The 22,552-nt window shown below is 53.4% G+C and overlaps 1 protein-coding gene across 1 annotated transcript; it reads right to left on the minus strand.

The window, feature by feature from the left end:
- Positions 1–1,555: 1,555 nt before the first annotated feature.
- On the minus strand, positions 1,556–2,509 carry LOC148590835 (olfactory receptor 14A16-like). The gene has a single exon (XM_088538418.1). The coding sequence runs from the start codon at positions 2,507–2,509 to the stop codon at positions 1,556–1,558; it is 954 nt and encodes a 317-aa protein (XP_088394544.1).
- Positions 2,510–22,552: the final 20,043 nt, after the last annotated feature.

A 22,552-nucleotide genomic window follows, 5' to 3' on the forward strand; every position in this document is an offset into this window, starting at 1 on the left:
ACACAAATGTGGTGGACGGCAAATGGCGTTTATTGATGGGAAACAAGGTGTTATATAGCTAGGTTTACAACGTCACATCCGTCTGCTTACACCATAGACTAAACACTATTGGCTACTAGGGGCCCTATCTTTCCGTACAGCGCGATATCTTCCGGCCGCCGTTCCCTAACTATCTGCAACAATTAACGCTCTGCAAAACTTGGGGATTTGCTTCTGACTTGGAATTCTACAATATTTTGTTCAATTTTGTTCAATTTCCTTTCCATAGCTGCAATTCATGGACTCAGCTCCAAGGACACCACATGGCTCATTAAAAAGCAAGCACCACTGACAAACATTATTTCTCTCGGCAATTTTCTTCAAGACTTTTATGGCTAACAGAGGGCGTTTCAAGAGTGTAGCTGAAAGTTAGAGACATCAGTAATAGACAAGTATTTCTGCTTTTAAAGGTTTTTGGTGTTGTTGTTATTATTATTCAGATTTCAGGGATAGTGACCGCAACATTCCCAATTGCTATCAATCCAGACTGACTCCTAAAGACATACAGGACATGTGACAGGACGAGGGGTAATGGGTACAAGTTGAAACATAGGAAATTTAGTCTGCATATGAAGAAGAACTTCACTGTGAGGGTAACAGAGCCCTGGAACAGGCTGCCCAGAGAGGCTGTGGAGTCTCCTTCTCTGGAGATCTTCAAAACCCGCCCGGATGTGACCCTGTGCCACGTGCTCTAGGTGTCCCTGCTTGAGTAGGGGGGTTGGACTAGATGAGCTCTAGAGGTCTCTTCCAACCTCAACCATTCTGTGATTCCGTGATTCTGTTGGTGGATGTTTCTCCAGGAAACCTGCAGGCATTCAAGGGAGCTTAGAGCAGGGGCTCAGAGGTTCCCCCAGTGATGCTGATGAAGGGCGAAGACTATCTGCCTTCTTCAGGACAGTCTCTCAGTGAGATTCAAATGAGAGATTCTAGATGTTAAGTGGTGTTAACTGGAAGCTTTTATCTTTAAGCAGAAAAAGGAAGACAGACAGAAAGACAGAGAGAAAGAGAGAGAACGAGAGAGACAGAGATAGAGGATGAGAGAAAGAAAGGAAGAGAGGACGGAAGGAAAAGAGGAAGAGAGGAAGGAAGGCAGGGAGAGAGGAATGAAAAGGAAGAAAGGAAGAAAGGAAGGAAGGAAGAAAGAGAGGAAGGGAGGAAGGAAGAGAGGAAGGGAGGAAGAAAAGAAGGGAGGGAGGGAGGGAGGGAGGGAGGGAGGGAGGAAGGAAGGAAGGAAGGAAGGAAGGAAGGAAGGAAGGAAGGAAGGAAGGAAGGAAGGAAGGAAGGAAGGAAGGAAGGAAGGAAGGAAGGAAGGAAGGAAGGAAGGAAGGAAGGAAGGAAGAGAGAGAGAGAGAAAGAGAGAAAGAAAGAAAGGGAGAAAGAAAGAGAGAAAGAAAGAGAGAAAGAAAGACAAAGAAAGAGAGGAAGAGAGAGAGAAAGAGGGAAGGAGAGAAAGCAAGCAAGCAAGCAAGCAAGACCCTTAATGCCAGTTACCCTGGGGATGAGTAGATATACATCGTCAGTCATGCAGTAGATGCAGATGGTCTCGGCATTGTACCCACTGAACCAGTTTCCTCAGTGCAGCTTTGAGCTCCTTGTTCCTCAAGCTGTAGATGAGGGGGTTCAGTGTAGGAGGCACCAGCAAGTACAAAACAGCCAGGACCAGATCCAGAGCTGGGCAGGACATGGAGGGGGGCTTCAGGTAGGCAAAAAATGAAGTACTGGCAAAAAGGAGGACCACAGCCAGGTGCGGGAGGCACATGGAAAAGGCTTTGTGACGGCCCTGCACAGAGGGGATCCTCAGCACAGCTCTGAAGATCTGTACATAGGACACCATGATGAAAATGAAACACCCAAAGGCTAAACAAAGACTAACCAAAATAGCTCCAACTTCCCTGAGGTAGGCATCTGAGCAGGAGAGCTTGAGGATCTGGAGGATCTCGCAAAAAAACTGCTCCACCTCATTGCCTTGGCAGAGGGGAATGGAAAATGTGTTCCCAGTGTGCAGGAGAGCATAGAGAAAGCCACTGGTCCAGGCAGCTGCAGCCATTTTGACACAAACTCTGCTGCCCAGCAGGGTCCCATAGTGCAGGGGTCTGCAGATGGCAACGTAGCGGTCATAGGCCATGACTGTGAGGAGACAATACTCTGCTGAGATAAAGAAGAAAAAGAAAAAGATCTGCGTAGCACAACCCAAGTAGGAAATGTCCCTGCTGTCCCAGAGGGAATTGGCCATGGATTTGGGGACGGTGGTAGAAATGGATCCAAGGTCGAGGAGGGAGAGGTTGAGAAGGAAGAAGTACATGGGGGTGTGGAGGCGGTGGTCACAGGCTACAGCTGTGATGATGAGGCCGTTGGCCAGGAGGGCAGCCAGGTAGATGGCCAGGAAGAGCGAGAAGTGCAAGAGCTGCAGCTCCCGCCTGTCTGAGAACAGCAGGAGGAGGAACTCATTGAGGGAGCTGCTGTTGGACATCTATTCCATTGAGCTCAGGAAAACTGTGTATGGAAAAAAGGCAATAATAGCTTAGAAGAATTTTCTCTGAAATAAACTTTCCATTTTTCACAGAAATGCTTCTGGACCGCATCCCAACCCTCAGTAATTCCTTCTTCTCACTATCACCTTCAGTCAGCTCCTCAGTCTCTGCTCCACCTGAGTGTTCTGGGAGGAGCCGGAGCCTGAGTTACTCTACGCCAATGTGTATAAAGGACTGGTTCTTGATATCTGTTCTTTACGGAGTTGATGTCACAGGACATCCACCTTTAATATAAAGGGTCTTTTCATATTCCCACACACACTTCCAAGGAGTTTGGGGTGCAGCAGGGGGTTTTAGCATTTTGTTTTAAAATTACTTAATTTGGAAATTTTTAGATTCTGTCACCATATCTCGTCAGGTTCTTTGCATGTCTTTATTGATATGCAAATAAAGACAGATGTCTCTATTTCTGAAAATGTGAACATTAAGCAGACTGGAGAAGGAAATGGGCTCTCTGCTGCTTAGGGTACAGTGTGGAGTGCTGTTGAGTCCATCTGCTTTGTTCCTCCAAACAAACCTGGACTCTGTTGAGATCATAGAAGACGGGTTTCAAAGCACTCATTTAACTTTGCTCTCCCTCTTAGCTCAAGGTGGATACGTGATGGAGAGAACAGGACACTGCTACTGACATGGCAAAGACTCTGTGCACTGAGTCCACTTATGGAGGGCAGCTCACAAACCCAGCAGGACAACAGAGACAGTCACGTGTCCTGCCAGCCACAAGGTCTCCTAAAGGGAGAGTCAACCCCTTTGCAGCCCCTCCAATGACGCTGCCCAGCACCCTGGGCACATTGCCCCTCTTCAGACACCTCCATGGCAGGACCTCAGGGTGAGTATCTGAATTTGTAGCTGAAGCCCCAGCTGACTGCCAGGACAAGAGCAGAAAGGAGAGGCAGGGGCACGAGGAGAAACACTGTGACTGCTGCCAAGGGAGGACAGACAGACAGAGCGGCACCGTCCCCAGGTTGCACCTCCCAGACAGTGTGGACTTCCAGGACAGTGGTTCTCAGCCCCTGTGCCTTGCAATGGGAAATGGGCACATGGCAGGAGAGAGGCAGCTCTGCTGTTCAGGAAATCTGACTGCAGGGGAGGTCAGAAATGCCCTGGAGCCCTTCCCCTTGAGAGCAGAGTGAGACTAAGCACAATGAGAATGAGGAGAGCTGCAAAGGGGATATTGCTGCTGCCCACAGGTGAAAAGGCAGTTGAAGGAATATTGTGCGGTCCTTGTAGACCTATTGATCCCTCCGAGCAGCACTGCAGAGCTCTCCTTCAGGCATCTAAACCTAAAATGTCCCATTCATTTGCTGCCTTGTCAAAGATACAAAACAAAATCCTAGCCTCTGGATATTCCCTTCCCTTTCATAGAAGCTTCCCAAGAGTGTCCTCTTGAAAAGCCCTTTCCAAATATGTTGTGTGGGTGAGGCTGAGCTGTGAGCAGCCCTGACCCCGCACAGCAGCCTCTCAGCAGGAGAATGAACCTGCCCAGGGGGGATCTCTCCTCCCACCCAGAGCTTCTCCCTGCAGCGCCCTGGCAGGCTGAGTGCTGATCCTCACAGAATCACTGCACCGGGCACACAGCACCCTGGGGCGCATGGACACTGCTCTGAAGAACAGTGCTCTGGAGAACCTATGTGCCCACATTGCCTTCACTGTCTTGCACCAGCTCCAGAAGAAGCAGCCACGATGCCCTGACCTTGTGATGCTGGGACAGGGAATTTCTGTTCTGAAGCATCTCCTCATATGCGAAATAGAAGCAGGGAGAACAATCCTCAAAAAAAAAAAAAAAGTCATCAGCTGGAGGGGTGCTGGAGACCCCTCCAGAAACCTCAGTAGCATTACCCTGCAGCCGGTGACTTACCGTGTCACAGATTGCTCCCACCATGAGCTCTCCTCTGTCCTCCCACTCCACACTGCCATTCCCCTCTCGCTGCCTTCTCTCCTCCCCTGTCCGCAGCAGCAGGCAGTGCCCGCAGCCCTGCTGCTCTTGGCACAGGAGCTGCTCCTGCACTCGGCTGTCTCTGGGAAGTGCTGCCAGGCTGCCACGAGCTGCAGCCCAGCTGAATTCATGAATTACTCTGTCCCTTGGGATTCCTCCCTCTGGGATATGTTCCATCAAGTAGAGTAACCTGTTTTCCTTCTCTAGAGACTACAGGGATACAGATTCCAACATTGCAGTTTATTTCATCAGACAATGATTTTCTACCAAAGTTAGAAATGTCCCACGGGAAGTCCTGATTTACATCTCTTATCTAGGCAGGACACCCAGACAGGGATAAGAAGGGATCTTGTTGACACATGGTGCATATATGATTCAGATGACTTATTTGGATGGCTTATTGGGGTTCCACATGTCTGTTCAGAAGCGCCAGGTTTGGAGAAGGATTCAGCTAACTCATGAACTCCACAAATACATGGCAGGTGGGATTCCCCCTTACCAGGCTAAGCATGGACATGGTCTGCTTGCAAGCTCCTGGCCTAAAGGTCCTAATGGAATCACTGGAGATAGAGCTTCAGTGGGAGGCAAGGGCAGGCATTTCCTTGGTCATGTCTAATGACCCTGGATGCCTTCTGTCCTACTAGAGCAGCACTCACAATAAAGCTGAGGGACAGGCAGATCCCTACAACTCAAAAAGCTGATCTATTCCAGTGGAGACCATTTATAGAATCACAGAATGGTTGAGGTTGGAAGGAGCTTTGCAGATGATCTAGTTCAATCGCCTTGACCAAGCAGTGCCACCTACAGCAAAATGCACAGGATCCTGTCCAGGCAAGTCTGGAATATCTGCAGAGAAGGAGACTCCACAACCTTTCTGGGCAACTCATGCCAGTGCTCTGTCACCTTCACAGTCAAGATGCTTTTCCTCAAATTCAGGCAGAATGTCCTGTGCTTCGATTTGTGTCTGTTGCCTCTTGTGCCATCACTAGTCACCACTAAAAAGAGTCTGGGCCATCCTCTTATGCTCTTGGCATCCTCCCTTCAGGTATTTGCACATGCTGATAAGATCCCCTCTCAGCCTTCTCTTCTCCAGGCTGAAACAGGCTCAGGTCTCTCACCTTCTCCTCATAGGAGGGATGCTCCAGCTCCCTGATCAACTTTGTAGACCTATGCTGGGCTCTCTCCAGTAGCTTCATGTCCCTCTTGTACTGGGGAGCCCAGCACTGGACACAGGACTCAAGGGGTGGCCTCCCCAGGTGGTCACCTTACCAGGTGACCTGTAGAGAGGCAGGATCACCTCCCTTGTCCTCCTGGCAACAGTCTTCCTACTACACCCCAGAAGAGCACTGGCCTTCTTGGCAGCAAGGGGACATTGCTGGCTCATAAGCAAGCTTCAAGGGGGTTTGAGTGAGAGAAGGTGTCTTTCTCTGGTTGCAAGGGACATTTGGAGATCATCTGGTCAGATGTTGGTCAAGTCAATATTTGTAAGCACCTGGGAGGCCAGCAGCAGGCACATGGCACTGCTCCTGCTTCAGAGGGGGAATCACATTGTCTGTGCTCCTAGCTGGACAGCACCAGGCATTAGCAGGTCCATACACGCCTGTGAGGGTGACCGTGAGCTCTGCTCTTTGCTGAGTCCCTGGCAGGCCAGCAAGAGGCGCCTGGCTGGGCAGTTCCTTGGGAGGTCCCTGCTGGCAGAGCAGCTGCGAGGCCAGCGCTGGCCCATGGCTGGGGACGGGCTCTGAGGCCGCTCCTGTCCCAGCAGCAGCGCGGCCGGCAGCGGCGTCTGGTGCAGACACGCGGGGAGGTCCCTTGTGTGCGCGGAGCTGCCGGGGCAGCAGCAGGCGCTGCCTGTGAGGCCAGGGGTGTCTCAGCAGCGGGCAGGGACACGGAGGCCATTGCGGGGACGCTGCCGGGAGGCCCCTGCTCTCTGCAGGGCTGGCTCTGTGCTGACGCGTGGGCGTCGGCTGGTGACGTCACTGCTGCCGCAGCCCCTGATAGGCCAGGCCGCGCAGCTGGTTGTGACGTCAGCAGCCCCTTCCTGGCCGGGGCGGCTCTGCCGAGGAACCTGGTGTCCCTGCAGCCCGCGGCGGCAGCAGCCCACGCTGGGCTGTGCGCGAGCGAGGTCCCCCTGCCCGAGGAGCTGCTGGGCCAGCAGGAGGCTCACGGCGGGGGCTGGCGCTGAGGTCGCTGCTGCCAGAGCAGTGAGGGGCCAGCAGCAGCGGCGGGGACGAGAGGGTTTGCTGAGGGTGCCCCGTGCAGGGGCTGACACCTGCGGAGCTCTGCAGCCCTGGAGAAAGGCAGCTCCTTAACCAAGAGGAGGGAGATGGAGCACTTAGCACCATGAATTTGTGCCGCTGTGAGCATGATCTTCTCTAGTGAACGTGGACAAGGAGCAGAGACTTGCGGCCAGCTACCATTGGACCAGGGAGCCCAGCAAGACCTTTTAGGCTGCTAAATGAACAAGTGCCTGAGCGAGCAGGGTGTAACGAGAACAGCACCATTAACAATCCATGATTGCAAGGCTCTTTGTCTGTAGTAATTCCCCTCCCTGTCCAACAGGAGGGACCTTGTGAGATTTTCCCACAGGGTCTGAACTGGGTCTCTGTCCTTCATGGGTCCACCTGCTTTTATGGTCTAGGTAGGACTGAAAGACATTAGAAGTCTGTGACTTTCTATCCAAGCATGTTCTCCTTGGAGAACAGGTACAAATGCTTTAGCAGGAGACAGAAGGAATGCCCCCCAGCAAAAGGGAGCTTGGAGCCTGCTGCCTGCTGGACACTGAGGTTCAGGCCTGAAGCTTCCTCAGCTCTTGCCGGGATCTGCATCCAGATATCCCAAGCGGCCTGTGTAACACATACAGATATGTATCCTGGAGCATGTGGAGTAGAAGAGGTAATCTCTCAGGTGGGACTGAGAAGAACTGGTGTGGGATGCGGTCATGGAGTCCTGGACAGCTGGTGCCATTGCAGGTGCCCTTGTCCTCTCTGCTCAGCCTCCCTCTGCAGCTCTGATGGCCTCTGGTCTCCCGAGGTTTCTGTGAGAGCTGCCAGGCCCAGGCACCTCCCTCAGAGACCCCGAGGACTCTCCAAGTGCTAATTTTAATTCCAGTATTTTCCTGTCACCTGTTACAAGACTGAGAGTATGAAAAAATGGTTTGGGAAGTGTATATGGGTAGCTAAAAAGAGCTCTGCATGTTCTTGGCTAGAAGTGGAGCTTGGAGACCTCCCTCAAGTGCCCTGAGAAAGGGAGAGAAGTTGGAGATTCGAGGTTTTGAAACTGGACTTGTCTGCTCTTAGGAAGGGTTGGGTTCCTTTTAGGGGAACTTATTTAGGATGATTGTCATGGAGTTCAGAGAGATGTGGGAACATGACATTGGAATCCAGGCTGACAGGCAGACGAGCTGTCCTCACTCTGCACAAGGTGACTATGATTCCATTCTTCTCAAGATTCCCAGTAGAAATGCTGAAAAATTCTGCCTCTGAGGAACACTCCCTGGGTGGTGTTTCACCTAATCTGCTGCTCTTGCAAGAGCCCTGGGGTCATTCTGAGAACCAGTCAAGAGCACAGATGCGTGCCAGCAGTATCAGTGACGGGGAGCCCCATTCTGCTGGGTCTCCTGCCCACCCCAACCACCTAGACCAGTGTGGAGTTAGGAGTCACCCCATGGCCTTATGGCCCCACAGCCCCACTTGTCTCCCTGGAGATTTTCTGACACCAACTGACACGGGGAGAAAAAGCTACAAAAGGGGTTTATTTGAAGCAGGCGATGGCTGCGGGCGATGTTGGCGAGTATGGTCTCTCTGGGCACATGGGTGCTACAGGACACAACAGGGCAGCATCTCTGTAGCCCTCAGGACACAGCATCCGTCGCTCTGTCTCTCGGCTCTTCTCCAGCCCCCATCTCAGGGTCCCTGTCTGGAACATGCATCCGCTCGCTGCTCCTCTCGCTGTCCCGGGATGCAGCAGCAGCAGAACGCTCTGCGCAGAGCTCGAAGCGCCGTCCTGAGCCGTGAGCGCCATCGCCGGGGAGCTACAACGTCCGGGAGGGCGGCGATGCCTGTGGTGGGAAGCAGAGCTGTGGGCGATGGGCTGCAGGGTGCAGGGCTGCACCTGCCTGTCCCTGCCACCAAGGGCTTCCCGAGGGGTTCTGTCCTCGGCACAGCAACTCCCGACCGCTTCCTGCTGCCGGCCTCGGTGCCACCCCCTGTGCCAGGACAGGCCAATGTCCCCAGCAGGGCTCTCCACACGGGTACGTACCTGCCTCAACGTCGGGTGTGGGGCTGCAGGAGGAGGGCTTCTCCTCCTCCTCTTGGGGCTCCAAGGCCACCTGCATGGGCAGAGCAAGAACACGCACCCGTCAGCCATCAGCTGGCCCTGCTGAGGGTCCCAGTGCCCAAGGTTGCACAATGGCAAAGGGTTTGGATCAGAGGAGGCTGCCCATGGCTGCATGTCCCAAGGGAAGGGACCTGCGGCTGGCACGGCAATGGGACAAGGCTCGTTGTGGGGCCATAGCAGAGGGCTGGGCAGGGAGAAAGGAAGGCAGCCAGGGGCGTGCGTGGCACAAGGGGGCTGGTGCCCTGGTGTGGAGGGGGCTGCTGCTGGGGCTGCCTCTTCCCTCCTCGCTTGGCATCCAGGCCTCAGGGCTGAATGCGACGTGGGCTGGAGCAGACTTCATCCCTGTGTCTTTGGCACTTGGAAATGGAGAGAAGCCGGCATCTCCCCATGGAGACATGGCAGAGGATAAATGCCTGGGGGTGACAGTGGGATGCCATGGGCAGGGGGACTCCAAGGAAATGGGGTAACTCTGAGCACCCCCCACACAGCTCCCACGGCAGCTCCCAGGGATGGTGAGGACAGGGGAGATGCTGCTTGCTCACCTGGGCAGCAGGGCCTGCAGCCGGCGGAGAAGCTGCTGCTGTTGTTTCCTGCAGCAGGGTTTCCTTGGGAGACGGGCTGCTGCTCATCTCATCCCAAGGGGTTTCAGCCGAAGGAGAGGCCTCTGGTGCAGGTTCTGGAGGAAGTGATGGAGACGGAGGAGCATTTTCCCCTGCATGCTGGATGAAGTTGCTGGATGCAGGGGAGGCCTCTGGTTCTGCTCCTGCACTTGCTGCTGGTGGGACAGGCACGCTGTCCTCTGCGTGCAGAAAGCTGTTGGCCAAAGGAGGTGCTCCTGGCTCACCGCCCCTGGGCATTGCTGGCTCAAGGCTCTCCATGTGGCCAGGTGCCTCGCTCACAGTCTCTGTGGTGCTGACATGGGGCGAGCAGGGCACCTTCTCGTGCTCTGTCTCCTGGTCCACAGCCGGGCTGCAAAGGCTGGCTCTGACCCAGGTCAAAGAGTTAATTTCCTCCACCTCCTCTTCCCCATCCTCCTCCTCCTCATCAGTGTCCTCTACTCTCTCCTCCTGCAGTGCTCCCAGGCCTCTCGGCGCCTCCCGGGTTGGGGCGTGAGCATAGAGCCGCTCCAGCACCTCCCACTTGCAGCTTGCGCCTTTGAGGAGCTCCACTCGCGTGATCTCTGGTCTCCAGAGGTCATAGAAGGAGTTTCTGGCGAGGAGCTAGAAGGAGAGAGGGAGGTTTGTTAAGGGAGGAAAGGCCTCGTGGGGCTCCGCCAGTGCTTTGACAAGCTGGCTGTCCCGCACGACGCGGCACAGCTGCTGGCCACAGCACCGGGAGGGCTCCCCCATGGCCCAGCACTCCTTTGCACTCACCTCCTTGGGTTTGGCATTGAGTGATCCTGCCAGCGTCAGGGAGAAACGGTTGCCACGGCCCTCCTCCTGCTCGTCCTGCCTCTCTCTCAGGTTCTGCTCCCTCATTGGAAAAGCTCCTTCTCGGAGCTGGGCCAAGCTCTGTCCAGTGCGCTGCAGGCAGCTCCTCTCCAGCTCCTCCAGCGGCTCTGTTCTGATGCTGAGCACAGCCAGGTAGCGTGCAGTGTTGTCTTCATGCACGTGCACTGGCCTTCCTTGGAGGTAGCACGTGATCTCCAAGGGCTGCTGCTGTGTCCGTGATGTCCGTACTCTCACTGGCCCACTTGGACAGCTTAGTCCGCTAGGCCAGCTCAGCCAGCTAGGAATGCTGCACTGGTGTCCTCCCTGACGACTGTAGGGATCGGGCCCTGTCTGAGGTGCAGAGGATGATGTGCTGGGGCGCCACTCTATGCTCTGGAGCTGCCATGATCTTGCCTGGGCGTCTTGATGGATGACCCGTGCCAGTACGTGTGGGGGCACAGGTACAGCGAGCTCCATCCGAGCACCGTCGGCACCAGGCTGTGCTGGCTCCCGTGGAGAGGGCGATGGCGTTTCTTGAGGCCTTCCAAGGCTGGTGGAGGGCTGCGGCTCTTGCACCGTGGAGGGGACATCGCTGGCCTTCTCCTCCACAACCTGCAATGAAGGCCACCACAAAGGCAGTCCTTACTGCTGTCCTTGTTCTGTCCCTCCATCCTTCCCAATGGGAAACCTCCTGCAGCCTCTGACCCCCTTGACGATGGCTCTGCCATGCAGGTGGCTGCTGCCCTGCTCCCAAAGGCTGCCTGGGGAGAGGGCTCGTGCCTATGGGCAAGCCTTGGGCAAAGGCAGCTCCTCGGAGAGCCCGAGGCGGGTGCGTGCAGGCTGCCGTGCAGAGCAGCGCTCGGCCTGCCGGGCACAGAGACCTCCTGGTGTCTCCCAGCAGGTCCCGCCTGCTTCTCGGCCCCATGGGGAGTCAGGCAGCGGCTCGGCCTCCACCGCCGCTCAGCTCTGTACCTGTGCGATGCCGTGTTCAGAGGTGCATGAGCCCTGAGGGCCGGGCAGCGGTGACAGCCGGTCCCTTTGGTGGGACGAAGCCGGGCTCCCGCTGCGCTGCACTGCTGCGGGCAGCTCCTGCTGGCCCACCTGTGGGGAGAAGGAGGCCCGTGATGGGGACACTTGTGTTGGTACGAGCAGCTCCAAATGACGGGAAACCCCAGCCTCGTGTCGAAGGGAACCTCCTGGCGGAGCACAATGCGGCTGTGCGTGGCCTGGACCTGCTCTCTGCCCTCAGTACAGAGCTCATGGGGTTCATGCGGGCCTTGGAGCGTCCAGATCAAAGAATCATAGAATCACTATGTTGGGAAAGATCTTCAAAACCATTCAGTCCGACTGTAAACCCCTCAACCCCATGTCTGCTAAACCATCGCTCTAAAGTGCCTTATCTGCGCATTTCTTGAAGTCTGCCAGGGACAGCGATTCTACCACTTCCCTGGGCAGCCTCTTCCAATGCTTCACCACTCTTTCCACCTGGAAAGTTTTCCTAATATTTAACCTGAGCCTCTCCTGGTGCAACCTGAAGCCATTCCCTCTTGTCTTATAGATAGCTATTTCTGGGAATAGATCAACCCTGCCTCACTACAACCACCTCTCAGGTTCTTGCGCAGAGCAATAATGTCTCCGTTGAGGCTCCTAGATAACCCCAGCTCCCTCAGCCACTCCTCATAGGGTCCATGCTCCAAAGCCTTCACCAGCTTTGGTGCCCCTCTCTGGGCACACTCCAGTGCCTCCATGGCTTTTATTTTTACTTTTTCTAGTGATGGGCCCAGAATTGAACACAGTGTTTGAGGTGCAACATCACCAGCATCAAGTACAGATGGAGAGTGCAGGTCAGGCTGCTTTTTCCGTGCCCAGGAATGCACGTCCCCTCGCTGGAGGAGCTCCTGCCCGGCTATCTTGACCCAGGGCTCCTTCCCCACCACCCCTGTGCTCTCCATGCGGGTCCTGTCCCTGCCTCCCAGCTCTCCCTCCAGCCCCAACACTCACCTCACTCGTGCACTCTTGCGCACTGGAGTTCCCTTCCATGGATGAGGTGCAGGCGTTCGCCTGCTGCTCCTTCTCCATCTCTAGGAACCTCTCTGAGGACCTCTTGCACGGGCACCAAGGGGAGTTGCTCCCTGCTGGTTGCGCCGCAATCCTCAGAGTGAAGACCCTAGCAGGGACACGGTCACCTTGGGGACTGCCCCATCACAGTGGCCTGTGGGTGTGATGCCACCCCCATCACAAAGCCCTGGGAGTTGCCATGGGGACACCAGGCACCTCCTCTCCCCACTCCTGAGCAGGTCCCTGGGGCGCAGGACGAGTTGTCCCCTCCACAGCTCTGCGCTCCCTGGGCCTTGCAGAGGCTGCCCCTCGTCAGGCGCTCCATAGCTGACACCCACCACGAGGCCAGCCCCATCCTCGCCCCTGTGCTCTCGATTGCCTCTTGGTTCACCCCAAGGCAGAGCTCCCTGCATCCCACTGCTCCCTCCCTGAGCTTCTCTTTCCCACATCACCCCGTGGCTATTCCTTGCCATCCCAGGCCATCACTTCCTCACTCTTTTTGGAGTCCTCCTCCTCCCCGAGTTGCTCCCACTTTGAGGCTCTCCTCACCAGCGTGGCCACCTGCTTGACCATCAGGTCAGCACATGGGAACAGCCGCGTTTTACACCCCATCAGCTTCATGTGACGCCAACCCCCAACCGGCCTCCATGAAAAGACAAAACACGTGGGACTCTTGTGCTTAGGTTCCTGACATGGGCTTCTTTCTGCCTACATGCATTTACCACCCCCGACCTTCCTGCCCTGTGGGTGCAGCATTGAGTGGTAAGAGTGGAGAAGGGAGTTAATACTGTTTGTTAATTGCAGTCAAAATGTAAAGAAATTGTTCTATTCCCCATCTAGGTGCATGCCTAGCTAAGAGACATTAGCTATCATCTTAATATGTAAGAAATGGTTATAGGTTTTATTGAGATATACAGGGTTTTTAACGAGGTTGTACAAGTGGAAATAAGTGGCAAGGATACGGCAAGTGTAGGAGAACACTTAAAGGAAGGGGAAGAAGGGAAGGCATGGGAAAATTACTAGAAGCATAGGGAAAAGTGCAGCAAATGAGCGCAAGAGTTGGAAAATAATAGAAGGCAAATATAAGCATTGGAAAAAGATTGAAATGGTGGGAAAAAGTGCAAAAGCATTGGAGAAGTGCCCAGATCGTGGAAAATAGGGAAAAACATGGGTAAGGAATGATAGTGTAGGAATATGGTCAAAAGTGCAGGAATGGTTACAAAAGTGGAAAAAGAGTGAAGTGATGGGAAAAAAAGGAAAGTGCAAAAAGAACACAGAGCTCGGTAATATTGAGAAAGCATGGGAATAGAAGGAGAGGTTGGGGAAAAGACAAAAGGGTAGGAAAATCTTCACAAGTGTGGGAAAATGGTCACAGACATGGGAGGGAATGTTTGTGAAAGAGAAGGAAAAAAAGTCAAATCATGGGAAAATTATCAAAGTAGAGGAAAATGTGGGAAAAACGTGGGAAGAAGTGGCAAAGTGTAAGAATACCAGTAAAAATTAATCTGTGGGGAAAACCTCCAAAGCAGGAGAAAAACAGACCGTGTGTGAAGCCTTGTGGAAGGGTCCAGGGCCCCCCACATCTCCAGTGTGCCCTTGCTCTCAGAAGGCGTCTGCCCCCAGGGAGGAGGGACGCTCTTGCCTTCTTGTCACCGCCAGGTGCCTGCAATGTGCCCCTGCTCTGCTGCCTGTTGCTGAGGGTCCCCAAGGCAGCCCCAGTCTCTGCAGACCCCTCTCCTACCATGGAGCAGGCCTGCCCGCGCAGTGCCTGGAGACCCCAGCAAGGCTGCGCTTAGAGGTGAAGGTGTCACTGTCCTCGGTGAAAGTCTGATTGGGGCCAAGGTCAGGAAAGGACAAGAGACAACAAGGACAAGCAGCAGCAAAGGGAATTTCAAGAGAGTTTAAGGACAAACAAATAATAATTTTTGTAGCTGAGCAGCACTGGGACAGGAGCCAGGAGATTTTCCTGCTGAAACCACCTACCAACCTGATGCAAGAGTAAAGTTAGCCCTTCCCAGAGCAACCTGGTTGCCTCCTGCCTCAAGAGGAAAGCCTGTGTGCAAAAGGACAAAGCGGGGGATTCTGTAAACTCTCACTTTAGCAAGGGCATTGAAAAGGTTTCTCATAGTCTCCTAGTCAATTTGGTGAACTGATCTGCAGAGGATCAGTGGACCATAAGGGAGGTGGTTGGAGCATCAGGCTCACTGAGAACAGTGATCAGCAGTACAGTGCTGCCAAGAGGCAGCTGGCTGTTAGTGGCATCCCTCAGTGATCAGCATGTGGGACAGGACTGCTACATCATAACATCAAGTTAGTGAAGAAGTCCCTGTATCTGGTCAGCCTGTGATTTGGCAGCCTGAGGTCACCCTTAGCCCGTTTCCTCTTCATATCCTCTAGGGGTGTGAAGAGTTTCTGGAGAGGGAGTGATAGAAGGTGTTAAGGGTGCAGCGACTAGCGCAGAGACCTTGGGGTGATGTGCCTCTCCCATTTCTGAAGCACGCTTGACTGTACATAAGGAGGACTTGGCCTAAGGTGTTGCCGCTCAAGCGGCGTGGCGACCTGGTTCAGGAACGGCACGGCGACCACCCCCAGGCCGCTCGGGCCATCAGCTCGCTGACACCAGTGTGGTAGACGGCAAATGGCGTTTATTGATGGGTAACAAGGTGTTACATAGCTAAGGTTTACAACGTCACATCCGTCGGCTTACATCATAAACTAACACTATTGGCTATTAGGGGCTCTACCTTTCCGTACAGCACGATATCTTCCGGCCGCCGGACCCTAACTATCTGCAACAGTGTAGTAATCTGCAACATCTTCCCCCTCCCTATGCATAAAAAAACTAGCTAAAATATGACTATCTTATCCTTACTTATTCTTATCTAATTACTTATTCTCATTATTATCTTATTCTTATTGCTATCTCATTATTATCTTACTCTTACTTATTGTCATTATTACCTTATCCTTATTACTTACTCTTATTATGTTACTCTTACTTACTCTTATTATTATTCTATTCTTATAGCTTATAACAATCTTAAGATTATGTATCATAAACTTGACATAAAAACATGAGGCACAAAGAAGAAGGCACGTAGAAGGTAGAGGATGACAGGTAATACCGCGGTATAGAAATAGGGTGTACCTTGGGATAACTTGGGGGTAATACTGAGTGGATATATTCTTAAAGCATTTGTCAGCGGTCTACTAACATGATGTTAACCTTCTCTAGCCAACTCTTGACAAACCGCATGAGCTTATTCAATATACAGGGTCCAAAGATCAGTGTCATCATGATCATTGCTATCGGCCCTATCAAGGTGGATATCAGGGTGGTTAACCATAGCATTTTGGTGACCCTGTAGTTACTTTTGTACTAATCGCTCGAGATTGTTCCATCTGTTCAAGTACCCATTTAAAGGGCTGATGTGACTCTACCTGTCCTATAGTGACAAGCTCCAAAATTTAGATCACGCAAAGGCATCGCGGCCCCCTCTTGCGGAGGCTGTTTTGTTGTTTTCTAGATTCGGTCAGTGTGGAACTCACAGGCTCGGGTGGGACGCCTGTCACCGGGGCGTCCGATGATCCAGTCCTGTGAACAGAAACTCACAATTTTCATTAGTTTTATTTTGAAGGTCTGGTTTAATAGACTTAAGCGGGCACCACTTGACTCTGCCATCTTTCCTCACAGTGACCTTTGGGTCGATCTTGGCATGGGGGGAGCACTGCCAGCGAGTCCCCCAGCCAAGGGCAGTTTACTGCAACGTGGCCGGCCTGGCCACATTTAGAACCTGCCATTACGTTGGCTATTGCGGTGTGAACAGACACCTGAATTGGGGTCAGATGCTCTTCCTTTGCAATGTGCTTAATCATGTCTGCGATACTTGACCCCGCCGGCAATGATCGCAGGATTTCTTTGGTTGCGGAACTGCATTGTTGGCGTAAACATCCTGCTACGACCGGGCCTTTTGCCTCTGTGGGCAGGGACGAAGAGTCGACCGCTGCTTGGAGACGATCTACAAATCGTGTAAAGCTCTCACTTTCACTTTGCTTTATTGAGGACCATTGCGATGGTTTGGCAACAACTCTACAGGCTGTGCGAATGGCTTCTCTGGCCGCACGAGTAGTTGTCATAACTTCATGGGCCCGCAGGCCATGGGCCTGCGCCTGGGGGGTGATCATTGTTGGATCTGCACCCATTAACCGCTGCAGGCTGGAGCCGTGTAATGGATGATCTGCCCCAGTTACTTGGGCTAAACACCTTGTGCAGTTGTCTTCCCATTCTTGTTTGAAAACGATCATCCCTGCTCCACCAAAGATCAGCCTACAAGTTTGTTTTATATCGAACGGGAGTAGATCGTCCCCCCTGAAGATACCATCTATGAGGGTCGAGACCATGGCAGAATTAGTCCCTTTATCTGCAATTGCTTTAACAATCGCTTGTACGTCCTTAGATTTTATCGGCGAGTGGACCCTCTGTCCCCCCTCCGTCACCCGGACCGGGAACGCTAGCGCGGCCGATGGGGCCCAGTCGGCACATGCGATCTTTATGTCCTTCCAGTCCGTGAGAGGGGTTTCTCCCCTTCGCGGTTTTTCTTTAATTCTAATGGGAATATTTTGGCTCTTAGCTCTGTTTACCTTCATTTCCTCCTCCCTTAAGTTTGAATCAGTTGTGACCCACTCGTCCTCACTAGTGTCTGATCCGGAGTCGGAACTCGACTGACTGGTCACTTCCGGGCTCCGGTACTTTCTCGTTGGGCTCCGGCCCCGCCTACTTCCGTCCCGCCCACTTCCGTTGCGGGCGGGCTGTTCCCCCCTCCTTGGCTCGCCCCGCCTCCTACTCACAGAGGCGTTTTGTGAAATGGCCGCTCTGATCGGTTCTCAGCGCCTCACTCGGGCCTCCCTCACCTGGCCGGTCACCCGAACCACCTTTCTCCTCCTTGTTGTCCTCCCTCTCTTGTTTATCTAACGGTTCCGGTCTGTTCCCGCCGGGAGCATCCTCGCCCCGACCTTCCCCTTGTGGCTCAGCGCCATTTTGGGGGGCATAGGGTGGTGGCCTGACCCAGGTGTCTCCATGGTCTGACTTCTTTTCAATGTTCCTAGCTTCCTTGGCTAGCTCGCCCCAAAGAGATTTTGGCTGTTTCTGCTCCTCTGTAAGCGGGACGGGGTTCGGGGATGGAGGGGATGTATCGCCCTCTTGCAGATCTTTAGGCTCAGCAGAATCGCCATCATCTGGGGGGTGCAAAGTTTGTGCGGCTGCCCCAACTCCCGTTTTCTGGGTGGCCAACACACAGTCCCTTACCGCCACCCAGGTCTCCTGTTCTTTTCTAGATTTCTGCAAGGCTTGTACAACTTTTCTCCAAGCCTTAAGGTTTTTCCCACAACTCGAAGACATCGTCTCCTCAGCTAACGCCTTGGTACATTTGTCCCACACATCAGGGTGGAGAATATCCACCGACCGCTCTATAACCTTAATTTTTAAAAGCCTCACAACAGCGAGACTAAAATCTTTTGGCTTACAATCAATCCCCCAATATTTATGTAATTGCGATACGACCTTCACAAGGGCTTCCATCCTCCTTGTTGCTCTGGTAGCGTCCTCCCTGCCGGGCTGGTCCAGCCGCTCCGGCCGCCGTTCACCCGTCCAGGCGATGATCCCGGGTTTCGGCACCACTTGTTGCCGTTCAAGCGGCGCGGTGACCTGGTTCAGGAACGGCACGGCGACCACCCCCAGGCCGCTCGGACCATCAGCTCGCTGACACCAATGTGGTGGACGGCAAATGGCGTTTATTGATAGTTACACGGTGTTACATAGCTAGGTTTACAACGTCACATCCGTCTGCTTATGTCATAAACTAAACGCTATTGGCTATTAGGGGCCCTATCTTTCCGTACAGCGCGATATCTTCCGGCCGCCGGACCCTGACTATCTGCTGTCAGAGCGTGAGGATGAACAAAGTCTCTGAAGGCCCTTTCCAATCAGCCATCCTGGAGTGTTTAAAGCTAGAATATATCCTTCATGCAGGCAATGTGGAACTTCAGTGTTTCAGAGTGAAACTGATACCTGAGCTCCTGCGTTGGTATTTGTTCAGTGTAAGATGGTTATTGCAATCTATCTTATGACCTTGGAGTTTGCAAATGTTTTGTTCTTTTATTTATTTATTTACTTATTTTTCTTCGCTGCGTCTTCCTACGTTGTATGCGCTACCCCTTAGAAAACTCCTGATAGTCCATGAAAATGCAAACATTATTTTCTAGGAGTTCTCTGTTACATAACGAGTTCTACAGTTTTTTTTTTTTTTCTCCTTGCACTGACCAAGAAAGCCTGAAGAATTTTGACTCTTTCCTTTAGGAGGCCAAGGCAGGATGCCCCACACTGTCCCTTGAGGAGCTCTCAAATCTACTCGAACTGTCTCCTTATGTCCGCTGTGCAGCCCTTGAGTAGCTACTGCCCAAGAAGCATCTTGATATTCCTGACAGAACAGGAAATGCCTGCATGTCCTGGATGGAACCTGCCTCAGTGGGTGGATTCACATGCCACACTTGCCACCGTGTGCTCTGCTGGTCACTGACTCCTTGAGAGATGTTCTGCAGGTGTCCTCACTACTCCTCTAACTGCATCAGGGGGGAAAGGAAACAACGGAATCCTACCAAGCACTTAACCTGAGCAAACTCTGTGTCTCCTGGAAGTCAGGACATTGAACAGCTTCGGCATAAGGTCTTCTGCTGTGCTGGAGAAGCAGATGGTGCCTACAGTGATGATCTGGAAATCACAAGAGCACTAGGACCTGCCATAGTCCCTGTTGCCCAAGGGGCTGAGGGACAGAGCAGCCTCCATCGTGGTCCCCAGTACGGGGCCCTTCCTGGCAGCAGCCCATTTCTGCACCAGCTGCCTCCAGGGACACTGCCCCCCGTGACGTGGTCCCTGAGTGTGTCCAGCCCTGTGGGGCCCTGTGTCCCCCAGGGGCTGGTGGAGCTCGGCCCTGCATCTCCAGGCCCCGTGTCCCTGGGGCGGGACAGCTTCCCTTTGCCTGTGGCTTGGGCCCTGCGGGGACACGTTGTGTGCGGCACCCGGAGAGTTGAGAGCTGCCACACAGTGGGGCTGGGGCTCCATCCCCTTTGGGCATCCTGTGGGACACGTGTGCAGGTCAGGTGAAGGAAGGCCCTACACTTAGGGATTAATAGCAGGTTGATTTTTAATTGTCCTTGGTATAAGAATCTAATTTGACACATTTTCAGGATGCCCTGAGGCCTTCCCAAATCTCGTACACAGAATTGCTAGCATCATACATGAAGGAAGCACTACTTGTACGTGGTAAATGCTAGGACATTTCTTCCTGAATGTTCAGAGGATTCTCATCCTTGCAAGCAGTTTCCTTTAGTGCAGGGTGCTGGTTTAAGGGTAAGGGAGGGATTCTCACGGTCCAGCCATAAGTGTTGGTCAGGTGTCATTCCCGATCCCTGCTCCACTTATCAGTGCTAGGCCCTGTCATTCATACAATTAGGTGGAAGAAGACACGGCCATGATATGGTCATCCTCATAAGGTGATCCTTCCAGAATCTGCAGACAAGTTGTGTAAGATTCTCTGCTCCCTGCAGCATGAGTGAGTGGCATTGTGCACTGCCAGTGGGTGCCTCTGCAAGACTTTCCAGATTCTTATTTGAGCAGTCCTTGAAAAGTGCATGCAAACTCCAGCATATGTTCTTGCTGCATCAGTGTCTGTGTGTGCCTTTTTCCTTGCCCATTCCATATGTATTGTCAGAGGGAGGTATTTGAGTAGGGCAGGTGGATTACTCTAGGCCTGAGGAGAAAAGTGTATTGTTGAGAGAGATTTTATGTGGAATGTGTGGGTGTTGGGGACAGCTTTTTAGTAGCGAAATGCTGCAAAGGGAGATGTAGCTGTGGTGCCCGTGCTGGGAAGGGATGAAAGGAAGCAGGGGCAATGTTTGGAGGCTTCGCTAAGCATGCAGTGGCTAGTGATTTTAGCTGTGAGGCCTGTCTTTTGTGGGAGGTGATTGAGCAGGGTGACCATGCTGGTAGCAAGGTGTGAGAATTGTGGTGTAATGGTTGGGAGGGAATGAAGCAGAGCAAGCAGGTGTTGTGAGGCTGCCCCCCTCATAGAGAGTGAAGGCTTTGTTCTGTCAGTCATTTACATATAAATCCCCCTTGCCGGTGCACATGTGCAGCATGAACAAAGAAATGTGTGAATGAAGCATGCAGCTTCCTGAGTGCATGAATGAAGCATGCAGCAACATGAATGAATGGCAGCATGAATGAAGGACTACCATCTCTACATGTGCTTTGGTGAAATCCTGGCTCCAGAAATGACTTCTCAAGCAATCTCTCTTAAGCAGCTCTGTGGAGGGGAGTTTGGGAAGTCTGCTTGACAACAGGTCAAGCAGGAGGCAGCAATGTGCCCTTGTGTCAAGGATGGCCAGAGGGATGCTGGCCTTCACGAGGAGGAGTGTTGGCAGCAGGTGGAGGGGGCTGATCGTGCCCCTCTCCTCAGCTCTGCTCAGGCCACACCTGGACTCTTGTGTGCAGAAATATTGTGGGCTGCCCAGGACAAGAGGGATGTGGAACTTGCAGAGAGTGACCAGCTTAGTGCCACAAAGATGATGAAGGAACTGGAGCGTCTATCTTATGAGGAAAGAGTAAGCGATTTGGGCCTGTTTATCCTGGAAAAAACAAGAGTGAGAGGGGAACTTATCAAGAGGTACAAACAGCTGAGGGGAGGATGTAAAAAGGACAGGGCCAAACTCTTCTCGGTGGTGCCCAGCAATAGCCCAAGAGCTAAAGGGTGTAGATTGCAACACAGTTACAATGGATGCAAATTGCTACAAACTTTCAATGTGCATATGAGGAAGGGCTTTTTGACAGTTAGGGTGACGGAGCACTGGAAGCGAGTGTCCAGCGAGGTTGTGCAGGCTCCTTCTTTGGAGCTCTTCCAAAGCCTCCTGGGTGTGATCCTGTGCAACGCGCTGTAGGAGTCCCTGCTTGTGCAGGAGGGGGTTGGACTGATGATCTCGAGAGGTCCCTTCCAACGTCAACCCCTGTGTGACTGTGTGACTTGGGAGGGCTCCGTGGGCACCCAGGACGGCAGTGATGTTGGAAGGGCAGTGGTGGGGTTTTGTCAGGCCGTAAGGCCTCTTCTCTTGTGGTACCGAGTTGTCACCATGAGCAACTGGCAGATGGCCCTGCAGACGGCAGAGGGACAGAGCAGCCTCCATCGTAGTCCCCAGCACGGGGCCCTTCCTGGCAGCAGCCCATTTCTGCACCAGCTGCCTCCGGGGACACTGCCCCCCGTGACATGGTCCCTGAGTGTGTCCCAGCCCTGCAGGGCCCTGTGCCCCCCAGGGGCTTGTGGAGTTCGGCCCTGCATCTCCAGGCCCCGTGTCCCTGGGGCGCGACAGCTTCCCTTTGCCTGTGGCTTGCGCCCTGAGGGGACACGTTGTGTGCGCCACCCGGAGAGTTGAGAGCTGCCCCACAGTGGGGCTGGGGCTTCTTCCCCAGGGCCACATGTGAATGGAATTCCAGGAAGGAATTTTTTGCTGTTGCTCCCATGCCCCTGGTGCACACAGGGCTCCACACACACACCTGCGGTGGGAATCGTTTTTTGTGCCTGAGCTCACTTGGAAAAAACTGGCAACATATGAGCAATGATACAGGAATATATATTTAAACAAGAGCAAGAAAGAATAACAAAAACAATAATAACGACAACAATATCAATAACAGTAACAACAACAATATCAAAAACAATATAAACAATATCAACAACAACCAAAAACTACTGTGACGCTACATAGAAAAATATCCAGAAAAGAGTCCAGGGCCGGAGTCCTCATGCCCATCGTTTCCTGGTAGCAGCCTGGGTGAAGGGGAGCTTGGTCTGCAAGGGAAAAGGAGGCATCAGCAGGGCCGAGGAGCGGCTCGGGGGCTCCCGTGGAGCAGAGGCTCTTTGGCGGCTGCGCAGGCTCTTTGGCAGCAGCGCTGCCGTCATTGGTGCCCTGGCAGAGGCTTGGCGTGGCCAGCGCAGCCCAGAGGCCGGCAGAGGGGCTGAGGCAGCAGGTGCCCAGGCCTTGGGCGCTCCTGCGCCCTGTGCAGCTCTGCCCCGGCGCCGCGGCCCGCCAGAGCGCCCGCACACCTGGGCCAGGCTCCCGCGCGGCTGCTCCCCAAAGGCAGCGCGGAGCAGCGCCAAGGGGCCGGGCACAGC

Source organism: Tinamus guttatus, unplaced genomic scaffold (genome assembly GCF_059628265.1).
Source record: "Tinamus guttatus ecotype Peru unplaced genomic scaffold, ASM5962826v1 Tinamus_guttatus_pri_ptg001083l, whole genome shotgun sequence".
In the NCBI taxonomy this organism is placed as follows: domain Eukaryota; kingdom Metazoa; phylum Chordata; class Aves; order Tinamiformes; family Tinamidae; genus Tinamus; species Tinamus guttatus.